General features: G+C 64.8%; 1 protein-coding gene across 5 annotated transcripts; it reads right to left on the bottom strand.

Moving 5' to 3' along the window:
* Nucleotides 1-4807: 4807 nt before the first annotated feature.
* Hgfac (HGF activator) lies at nucleotides 4808-9944 on the bottom strand. Of its 5 annotated transcripts, none has more exons than XM_013073142.3 (14): nucleotides 9782-9943; nucleotides 9243-9435; nucleotides 8995-9091; nucleotides 8825-8904; nucleotides 8245-8367; nucleotides 8007-8138; nucleotides 7787-7897; nucleotides 7521-7695; nucleotides 7335-7420; nucleotides 6799-7054; nucleotides 6042-6193; nucleotides 5776-5916; nucleotides 5556-5704; nucleotides 4808-5053 (listed from the first exon to the last, which is right to left on the bottom strand). In XM_013073142.3, exons 1-14 carry the CDS (start codon nucleotides 9887-9889, stop codon nucleotides 4871-4873), a joined length of 1986 nt encoding a protein of 661 aa, XP_012928596.1. In that variant the 5' UTR covers nucleotides 9890-9943; the 3' UTR covers nucleotides 4808-4870. The 5 variants fall into 5 exon arrangements, with proteins under 5 accessions (XP_012928596.1, XP_012928597.1, XP_004847420.1 ...); XM_013073143.3 differs by having other exon boundaries at nucleotides 6042-6055; XM_004847363.3 differs by having other exon boundaries at nucleotides 6042-6181; nucleotides 9782-9942.
* Nucleotides 9945-10651: the final 707 nt, after the last annotated feature.

Here is a 10651-nt window from a genome sequence, read left to right as displayed (position 1 = left end):
GGGTACAGTGGTGACCTGCCTGTCCCCCACTCTGTCCCATTTCTGTAGACCTTGGTGTACATGGCACAGGACTGGGACCCATGTGCCCCCTAGTGCCCCAGATCTCTGCCTGGTCTCCCCCAGGCCCTAGCCGAGAGCCCGCCTTGCTAAAGGCTGGTGCCTGCTCGTCTGGCACAACGGGCACTGAGATGCCGCTGCTCCCCAAAGCCCAGCAGAGCCGGCCCTGGGTGGTCCCTCTGAGCCCCTGATCTCCTGTCCCTGCCCTGTAGCCCTGTCCAGTGGCCCCAGAGGTCTGGCCCGGGCTTGTTCTGGACCCCAGGTCTACACTGCAGGCACCCCACATCTGAAGACCAGGACCCAGGACTCAGGAGTCCCTGAGCTGGGGACAGCCATGGAGATGGGGCAGTGTGCACCCGGGTCAAACAGATCCGGGACAGGCGGCACAGCCCTGTCCAGGGGCCTCCTCCGGGCCTCCTCAGAGGCAGTGCTTATGGCCAGCCGCACCCTACCAACGAGCATGCGTTGGGGGCTTCCTTCCATCCTGTCAGACCCCTCAGGGCTCCATCTGCCCCACACAGAGGAGAAACTGAGGCTCGGAGGGGCATAGACTCAGGGCCAGGCCAACTTCCACCTGCTCACACCAGAGCAGAGCCAGCCCCCTCCCCACCCCACAGAGTTGATTCTGAGGTTATCCTGGGGTGGGAGCGGGAGGACAGTGGGCACAGGAAGACACCCTGTGTGTCCCTGCCATCCATGCCTGACAGTTGCTGCCTCAGAGCCCCGCGACAGCCACTGGGAATGGATGGCCTGGGGGCTGCTGCCACGGATACATCCACCCCCTGGGGGCCTGGCTCTCGTTGGTCCCCATGGGGAGGGGCAGGGCCCTGTGCATTCCCAGGCTCTGGCTCTGGCCCAGGCCTCAGCCACGCCCGGCGCTGCACCTGCTCCCGCACTGGCCCGGAAATGCGGATGCAGTGGAGACAGGCAGCTCCCTTCCTGCTCCCGCTGGCCACAGCTCTGCAGCCGCCAGGGCTGAGGATGGCAGGGACATCCGCCTTCGAGGAAGAAGAGGTGGGCTGGCCCCTCTGTGACCCCGGAGTGGCTCCCACTCCGCTCTGTGCCTGTTTCCCAGGTATTACAGCCAGGATTCCTGGCTGTCAGTGGCAACACGCTCCATCCCCGGAAGCAGGAGCAAGGTGACGGGAAGGGGAAGGAGGCTGGGCTTCTGCAGCAACAGTGAAAGGAGAGCAGCCCCACAGGGTGGGAGGGCAGCAGGCGGTGGTGACTCCTGGGCAGGGCACATGTGCACTGCCTGCTCTCACAGCTCGGTGCTACCCCTGCCCTGGACACTGGGGTAGGGGGACTGGTGCCACCCCAGCCTCGCAGCCACAGGACACTGCTCCCGGCCACAGCTCCACAGGGACTTCGGCCAGACACCACCACCACTGTCATGGCCATGCAGCTCTTCTCTGAGTCCTCCCCCGGCCTGTTGTTACCATGAGCTCCGAGTGGAGTTAATTCAAGAGTCTCATTTTCTAATAGTTGGTTTTTTGGTCTCACTATATAATGCAAGTTGGCCTGGAACTCACAGCGATCCTCCTGCCTCAGCCTCCCAAGAGCCGAGATTACAGGTATGCACCACCACACCCGTCTGTGTTTCAAAATGACCAGTTTTACACACCCAGGGAGGACCTGGGCAGGTGGGGCAGCAGGTGGCTCAGTGAGCTGGACAGAAACACCTGGCTGTCCACGGTCACTCACGTTCCCAGTATCCCCTCGGAGAGGTGAGGTCCATGCACTGAAGTGACAGCCACCACTCGTGGGCCCGGCCACTGAATGCACCATGCCACCCCCATCCAAACCCTTTCCATGGCCACGGGGCAGGACAAGGGGCCTGAGTCAGGGGACAGCACCTTTCTGTTGCCTTCGTGATGCCCCACTGTGGCCACTGCCGTGGCCTGGACCTGCAGTGAAGCATGCTGCAGGTGGGGTGGAGCCTTTAGGAGGCAGAACCTAGTGGGAGGTCTTTAGGTCCTGGGCGTGGCCTTTGAGGGACACCTGGACCTCAGCCACCCCACTCCTGTCTCTGCAGTACGGGGGATGGAACCTAGGCCTTTGCACTGAGCTACATCCCCAGCCCTTGAATTGTTTTTTTTTTTTTTGCTACTGGGTATTGAACTCAGGACCTTGCACTTCGGAGGCAGCCAGTGGAACCACTGAGCTAAATCCTCGGCCTTCCCCAGCCTTTTTAATTTTTTATTTTGAGACAGGGTATATAGAATTGTGAGTATGTTAACAATGGCTATTTTATACTAAGATACACATTCAAGCGTGTTACAAAGATGATATCACGATTGTCATGCTAAAATATTATGTGTAGTCCTTGATTTGAAGCCTTTTTCTGTTAACATTCTACAGGGATTCAACCACTAGAACAACCATGATTGGCAATAATAAGAGTCTCCTAACTATGTTTTTATTCCAAAATGCTTAATATCCAGGTAAAATTATAATAGTTGAGTTCACTACTCCTCTTACAATGCTAATGTTATTGATCTTCTCTTCTGGGTGTTCACCAACCAAAGTTTAGAGACCAGAACTGACGAGGTATCTGGGCTAAGAAGGCAGCCAATATTTTGGCCCTGGCCCTCCAAGGTCAACAACAACAACAAAAAGATCCAGGTCATGAGGAACCTTCTCCAAGATCCTGCATCTTTGGTGAGTCAACCAACCTCCTGAGCAAGGAGGTTGCTGGACACCAAAACAGTAAGATCCAACAAAAACATGTCCCAAAGGAGTGTCTCCTGGAGGAAAAAATCTCCCATGCTTTTTGTCTTAAAATTATGTAGAATTGCTCCCAGCAACAGGGTCTCACTAACCCACTAAACTGCCCAGGCTGGGCTAGAACTTGCCATCCTCCTGCTTCAGCCTCCCAGGGTGCTGTCCCTCTCTCCCTCTCTCTCTTCCTGGCCGTGCACCCCCTACCCCACTTCCGCCTCGACCACAGGGCCAAAGCAAAGTGCCAACCCAGCACAGGCTGAGACTCCCAAACCATGAGCCTACGTAAGCTTCTCGCTCCAAGTTGGCTTGTCTCAGGTAGGGTGGGTGACTGAAAGGGGACCCAGGGACTCAGCAAGGCCAGACTAATGCCATGGCCAGACGGAAGTGTCCCCCAAGCATCATGGGTCGGGAATTCATGTTAGTCTCTGGAGGTGCTAGGTTCAGGTGAGGTCACACGAGGGCTCCAGGTGGCACTGGTAGCTTCAGAAGGACAGGGGACCTGGGTGGACAGCTGGCCCTGTGTCCTATGGGAGCCCTGCGCCAGGCTGCGAGGCAGCACAAAGCCTCACCAGGTGCCCAGAAGGTGCTGGCACCAGCGTGTGGACCCCAGCTCCAGACCTGTGAGCCGAACAAATCTCTGTGTCAGCCACAGTCCTGTCATGGGACACAAGACCTGAAACCTCGGCTTAGAGAGGAGGTGCAGTGTGGGTCAGTTTCAGAGGCTCAGTCCATGGGCAGCCCTCCAAGACAGGGCATCAAGGAGGAAGGGTGGTGGCGGAGCAAGACGCTTAGTTCACAGGGGCTGGGGAGCAGAGCCCAGACCAACACCAGACCGGAAGGGCCAGGGACCAAGGCCACACCTCCGTGAGCACCCAGGGGTGTGTCACACTGGCCCCAAGGTGCTCCTAATCCAGTCAAGCTGAAGACCACAGCTAACAGCCATGACTTCCACTTCTTACAGATTACCTGACCTCAGGTAATTTGTTATAGTAACAGAAAATGAACTAAGGTAACCCTAAACAACATTGTTCCAATAAATGTGAAAAATTTCACAAATTCATAAAATAACTTCATCTAAGTGACTCAAGAAGAAATGAAGTTCCCAGCCAGTCCTATGATCATTTAAGACCCCAAATGAGTACCTAGGGTCTTTCTGTAAAGAAGACACTAGGCCGGCTGACCCATCAGGGAATTCAACCAGACTTTAAAAGCTCTGGGGTGTGGGAAGGGCCTGGCTCACGGGGTCCCGGAACCCGGCTCGGCCGCGGCAATCCTCTGGCCCAGCACGGCTCCGCCTGTGCCCTGCTCCCCCTCTGCGGTCAGCTGCGGTGCATGGGCCCTGCTGCCGGCAGGGCTGTCCAGGGAGGCTGTGGTCACCCCGCCGGCCTCTGAGCACCTCCCACGCAGAGGACCAGGTGTGCAGGAGCAAGGCCAACGCAGCCTTCTGTCCAGCAGAGGGGGGCTTGGAGAGCGCCCGGTGGGCCAGAGCCAGGGTCTCAGGCGGGAGGAGCCCCAGCACCCAGGCACTGGGGACACTGAACCAGCGCCTGGGCGGCAAGGCAGGGCCAGAGGTGCCACAGAAATCAGAGCAGCTTGGGGTGCAGCACGAGGGATGCTGCCAGCCTGGGCCCTGGCAGAGAAGGCTGGGGAGGGACAATGGGCCTGTCGTGCCCCCCTGCCCTGCAGCTCCCAGTGGGTACGTGGGGCAGCTTGCCCTGCCTTGCACACCGGGGATCAGGGACCTCGGGGCAGACTCCGCTCCTCCCACGCCCGGCCCCTCAGCGCAGTCTCCCTGGGGGCTGCCGCCTGGAGCCAAGCGACTGAGCTGCGCAGAAGCCTGTCTTCCTTCAGGCCTGACATTTCTCAGGTGACTCAGCGGCGGGTCTGGACTGGGCCCTGCCGTGACCTGCCTGGGTGGCCCTGGTGGGCCTGGCCTCTGCCTGGGCCCCCGTGGGGCCACAGGTCCCCACGTCACAGAGCTCAGGTCGAGATGGGCTGGGAGGCAGGAGACAGCAGTGCAGCCGGGTCCCGGGGCCATCTTTATTGTCCTGGAGGTGGGCAGGGTTGAGCAGGCAAGGCTGCCCAGGGCCTAGGATGGGGGCGCCGGGGGCTTGGCAGGCCGTATCCGGTCAGTGATCCACGCCACGTAGTTGGCCACGCGGGTGTAGACGCCCGGCTTGTTGAGTCGCCCGCAGCCGTCGCCCCAGCTGATGATGCCGTACAGGTAGGCCACTCCATTCTCCTCGCAGACCAGGGGCCCGCCAGAGTCCCCCTGGGCAGAGACAGGGCTCAGGGCCAGCCTGCCCCCCCCGCCGTGGCCCTTCTCCAGCGACCAGTGTGACAGGCTGCCCCATGGCCTAAGCTCCACCACAAAGGCTCCGCCTCGCTCTGCCCAGGGGCACGCCCCTCCCCCCGCAAAGCCTCGGTGGTGACGCCCCAGGCACAACAGGGTCCCGTGCCGAGCCCCACCCACTCTACCCTCTGAGCTGCGCCACCTTGGAGGGGAGGTTTGACCTCTCTGGGACTCAGTTCCCCCCACATGGTGGGGCACAAAGCAGCCCCTCAGTTGCCCAGGGCTGTGCGGCCGGACTGGCTGGGCACTGGGCTGGCAGGAATCCAGCCGCCGCCCGGGCTGGGGCTCTCCCGGCCCTCATCGGAGGCCGGACATGGGCTGTGTGTGGCCATGTCTTGGCCTTGGCCTTCCCCACCGGGCACCTGTGCTGCAGCGCTGCAGAGACACCTCACGCCCTTGGCGCGGCAGGCCTGGCCCCCACCTGGCAGGCGTCCGACTTGCAGTCGAAGTAGCCAGCGCAGAGCATGTTGGGGCTGACGTCGGCGCCGTACACCTCGGGGCTGCTGCACTTGTGGTCGGCCACGATGGGGACCAGCGCCTCCCGCAGGGAGCTGGCGTAGCCGCTCAGCCCTGGGGAGAGGGCTTTCTCAGCGCAGGGCCCTGGGCGCCGCGCCCCCACCCGGGGCTGGCCACCTGCTCACGCTCGTCCACGTGGCCCCAGCCTGCGATCTGGCACTTGTGCCCGGCAGGGAAGGAGCTGCCGGGCTCAGGCAGGCAGATGGGCTGCACGAACTGGGAGCGCACGGCACAGCGGCCGCCCTTCTTCCTCAGCCGGATCAGGACTGCGGGAGGTCTGAGGTCAGACTGGGCCACGGCGGCCAGGATGGACCCGCCATGGGGGCGTGCGCGACCCTGGCCTCCTCCCGGGTGTCGGGGGCCCGACCGTCCGCCCCGAGCCCCAGCTCACCCAGGTCGTGGTCGCTGGGGTTGAACACCGAGTACCGCGGGTAGGGGATGTATTTCTCGATGGCAAACGTTTGCGTCACGTCCGTGGTGCGGTTGAAGAAGTGCTGGCCCAGCACCACCGAGACACTTTCCCTGGGGGGGCTGCAGGCGGGGCTGGCAGGAGCCCGCGGACCCGGCCTCTCCTCCAGCCCCAGCTCAGCCATCCGCACCCTAGCCCTGGGCGCCCCTCCAACAGCCCTCACTCCTGCAGGGCAGAGCCGGGCCCCTGGGCCCCTCCACCCCCATCTATGCTTCAGTTTCCCTCTGCAGGGCAGGACCTGAGCCCAGCAGGGACAGATCGGGAGCAGGGGACTGAGAATGGGGAGCGGCGTCTGGGCTGTCCCCTCCTGGCCAGAGCCCGCACCCTCACATTGTGGGGGCTGGGAGGAGTGGGCAGCTGCCCACCCAGTTGGCCTGAGTCTCAGGGCTGCAGCCTCCGGGCAGGAGGTCACCCCAGTGACTGGGAGCCTGCTGAGTGGGCTGGCCTCAGTTTCCCCGGGTGTGCAGGGATGGGCTGGGGGCTCCTAGCGGGCTGTCACCGAGCCCTGGGGCTCTGGCTGGGGCAGGGTCCTCTCAGACCACTGGGCCAGGCAGCAGTCGCCCTGTGGTGCCCAGCACCAAGGCCTGGGTGGCCACTGGGGGACGGGAAGCAGATGATGCAGCCCACGGAGGAACGGAGGCTGGGTGTTTGACGGGACGCTGGCAGGGGTCCCGCTCACCTGCTGGAGAAGCAGTGGGCAGCGGAAACCACCCAGCAGGTGTGGATGAGGCTCCCCGAGCAGAAGCCATCCCCAATGTAGACGGCGGCCAGCCAGGGGTGGGAGCCGGGCAGCGAGGACGAGCCACCGACGATGCGTGGCCGCAGGAACGTCCTCTTCTTGTGCCTCCTGCCGCAGGTCGGCCGTGGGGCCGGGGCCACCTCGGGCAGCGTGGCCAGGACCTCAGGGGGCGGCAGATGGACTCTGGCCAGGGATTCTGGAGGTAGAGGCCACCAGATCACTCCGGCCCATGGGACAGGGCCCTGTCTGGACACACCAGCCTCTCTCCTGGGCCTGACCCTGCGCTGGCACATGGCCACCTTGAGCCTCAGTTTCCCTTTCTGCAGATGGGAGAGCAGAATGCTGACCCAAGGCTGTGAAGGCCAGGGCAGCTGCACACTGTGGAGAGCCCTGGGCCCCTGGAGGCCACCTGCCCTCTCCCACCCCAAGGTGCCACCAGTATCCCCTGCCCAGCCCAGCTGAGTCTCGGGCCGCACCACAGGCTGCCAGGCGGCAGTATTCCCAGGAGAGTGCATGCTCCTTCACCACATAGCACCAGGGCTTCTCGTCCTTGTCTGGGTTCCTGGAGGGGCAGGAAGACGGCACTGGGGCACAGCCACAGGGTGGCCTGTGCTCTGGCCTGGACAGAGGAACCCAGCCCCCACCAAGCCTCGGGTGCTGACCGGCAGAAGGCATGGGGGCCTAGGCCCAGCAGGGCAGCAGTGCCCACCGAGTCCACGTGCAGCTCCTGGTAGAGCAGGTCGGAGTTCCAGGCCAGGCAGCCCAGGCCCGAAGCTGCCGTGCTGGCCACACCTCGGTACTCTGTGCCATTCCCCATGAAGCAGCGCTCCGAGGGCACTGCAGGCAGCAGGATGGGGGCCAGGCTGTGGGGCTGGGCCCTGGAGCCTGCCTTCATACCACCCAGCTGCCAGGCACCCACATGGCTCACCGATGTTGCAAAACCGCCCGGCGAGGCCCGGTGGGCAGGCGCAGATGCTGGTCCCGGTGCCCACAACGAGGTGGCAGGTGCCCCCGTTCAGGCACGGGCTGTTCAGGCATGCTGGGGAGGCTCAGCAGCTAGGCCTGGGCCTTGGGGATCCCTCTGATCTGCTGGGGGCCCAGGGCACCCACCACCGCCCAGGTTCCCCGAGCTGGCACGGCACTTGTACCTGTGTGATGGGTGCCTTCGCACAGCACCTGGCCACCCACGCAGTCACACTGCTCCACGCGCCCCTGGTGCACGCGGGCCCAGCGGTCCTCCTGCTCCAGGTACTCGTGCCGGGTCTCGTCGAAGCATTTTGCTGGGGGTCCCGCAGTGAGCCCTCACCCCTGCTGCTCACGCCCCTGTAGGCAGCTCTCCCACCCGCTGCCCTCCCCTGTGACCCTCAGGGCCCCAAGGCCCCTCACCGGTGCCGCAGTCCCTGCCTGTGAAGGCTGGGGGGCAGGTGCAGTGGTGGGATGTGGGGTCCTGGGGGCTGGAGCAGGTGCCCCCGTTGAGGCAGGGACCAGAAGCACAGGGGTCCAGGGCAGCTGGGGACAGGAGTGCGGCAGGAGTCCTCAGGGCTCAGCAGGAGCCGCCACCGGGACCCCTGAGCCGCCGCCCACCCTGTTCCCAGGGGAGGATCAGGCCTCTCCTTCCCACGCTCCCCACCTGGCACCTGGGCAGCTGTGCCCACAGCCCCGCACTCGGCACCTGGAAGGCCGACAGCCACCCCGCCAGGCAGCGGGTCCCACCCCACCTGTTCCAGGCTGGCCTCTGCAGGGCTGGACAGCACCACCAGAGGGCGCTGTGGCCCTGCCACTGGCCGCGGCCCCCAGCAGGCGGGGAGAGGAAGGTCCCTGGGCTGCCGGCAGCGGGACGAACTTGGCCCTCTGCCCTCCAGGCGGGACGTCGCCGCGGGCCAGCGGTCTCCCCCTCCCCCCGCCGCTCAGCAGTGACCCTGACCCCCCCACCCCGACCGGGCTCGGGCTGCCCCGCGTCACCCACCTGGGCCCTGCAGAGGTGGGGCGGTCTCCACACAGTAGCCCCAGGCCCTGTCCCGGTCGTAGTTGTGGGTTGTCGCACACCTGGGGGCGATGCAGGGGCACGGGGGTCCTGGCCATGACCACGGGGCACGCCAGGCGCCCTGGCCCCTGCTGGGCTGACCCACAACCCACCACTTCCTGCGGGCACTGCCCTCCAGGGTGCAGGTGTGCAGCATGCGGCCACCGTAGCGGAAGGGGAACCTGCAGGGCTGCCCAGCCTCCGTGAGCACTGCAGACGGGAGGGGACGGTGGGGCTGGGGGTCCCACTCACAGCCCACCCAGCCTCCACATGCGCCCCAGGGCCCACACCCCAGCCCCATGCACCCCGCACCCCAAGGCGGCCCACCGGGTGTGCACCATGTCCCTGAGCCGCTACCCACCTTGCCCCCTGAGGCTGCCGTTGGAGGGAGCCACCCTGTCTGCACGGAGGCGCTCCCCGCCTTGGGGCCCCTCTGCCTCCATCTCTGCCTCTGGAGCACGCCTCGCCGGGGTCATGGGGGTCACCGAGGTCGCAGGGATGGGGGGCACTCCAGGGGGGGCTGTGGCATTGGGTCCTGGGGGCTCCGTGTGGCTCTAGGAGCCGAAGGGTGGCATGGAATCAGTCGGGATGGGGGCCCGCACACCCAGGCCCCAGGCTCCCAGGCCCTGAGTCCGGATGGCCCGAGGCCTCTTGGGGCCCTGTCCCCTGCCTGGAGCTCCTGGCCAGCTGGACAGTGGGTCGGTTCTGGGGGCGGGGGGGAGTAGTTGGGAACTCATGAGACCCCACCTCCTCTTCAAACGTCGGGACCCGCGGAGCTCAGGAGGGCCCAGCCGGGTCAGCCCGCATCCCTCTCGTCTCCATGCCACCGAGTTCGGGGCCCGGCTGTGTCATCCAGGAACCCACATGGCCACACTGCGAGGGCAGCAGGGGCAGTCTCACCTCGCCAGCCTGGGGCTGGGCCCCCCAGGGGAGCAGCAGCAGAAGCAACAGGAGTGGGCACAGCCCGGGTGGGGGGCAGGGGCCGGGGACCCAGGCCCAGCACCCCATGGCTCCTCGGCCGGGCTCCACGGGGCAGCAGGAGGTGGGGCAGCCAGGGAGGTGGGGTCAAGGCCACTGGAGGCAATGATTAACCCAGCAGCCTGCACCTCGCCCAGTCCCCGCTGCCACGCACCCTGCCTGCCAGGGCAGAGCGGTTCTGTGCTGGCCTGGACCTGACCGTGCCCTTCCCCCACGGGGAGCCTCTTCCAGGCTGATGTGTCCCTGCCTGGCCCCCGGCCTGGCGAGTCTGTGAGCCTTTGTCACCACGCGTGGAGAGCCAGCACCCTGACACAAGGTGCCGCACTGCCCCACCCCACGGTGAGCTGGGCACAGTAGGGTGGCTGTGCTCAGCCCCAGGACGGGACCCGCTGCTGCCTCCCTGTGCCCTGTCCTAACTCGGGGCGTCCTGGACCTGGCCGCCCTCTCCCTCCCCTGTCCATCATTGGATGTCCATTGCTGTGGTTGACCTGCTGGGGCCCCCAACAGGCAGAGCGCCCCCCACCGTGCCCAACTCGGACCTGGGGCACCTCTGTCTTAGGACCCCCGTGCCCACGAGTCGGCAGCCCACAGGCACAGTGGGAGAGACTCAGCGCCCCAGAAAGGCCTGGGCATGGACGCAGCACGGAGTCCTCTTGCTGGGTACCTGAACCTCACTCTCTGGACCTCCACTTTCCTCCGTGCCAGGGTGGGCACAGTGCTGGGGACACAGTGAGACCTGGGGCACAGTGGTGCTGGGCAGGCAGGTGCTGGTGCAGGCTCCATGCACAAGGG

The sequence above is a fragment of the Heterocephalus glaber genome, unplaced genomic scaffold, assembly GCF_053883595.1.
Source record: "Heterocephalus glaber isolate CG9 unplaced genomic scaffold, H.glaber_assembly_v1.0 deba00001509, whole genome shotgun sequence".
Classification (NCBI taxonomy): Eukaryota; Metazoa; Chordata; class Mammalia; order Rodentia; family Bathyergidae; genus Heterocephalus; species Heterocephalus glaber.
Note: the sequence above shows the minus strand (reverse complement) of the source record. Positions and strands in the feature narration are given on the sequence as shown.

What these genes read in the sequence shown, in the direction of transcription:
- Hgfac (XM_013073142.3), bottom strand. Translation starts at nt 9,889, where the DNA reads ATGGGGTGCTGGGCCTGGGTCCCCGGCCCCTGCCCCCCACCCGGGCTG. An exon ending in AGGCAGGGACTGCGGCACCG is followed by an intron (nt 8,139 to 8,244) that starts GTGAGGGGCCTT and finishes CGGGACCCCCAG; the next exon opens with CAAAATGCTTCGACGAGACC. An exon ending in GCAAGTCGGACGCCTGCCAG is followed by an intron (nt 5,054 to 5,555) that starts GTGGGGGCCAGG and finishes GTCTCTGCCCAG; the next exon opens with GGGGACTCTGGCGGGCCCCT.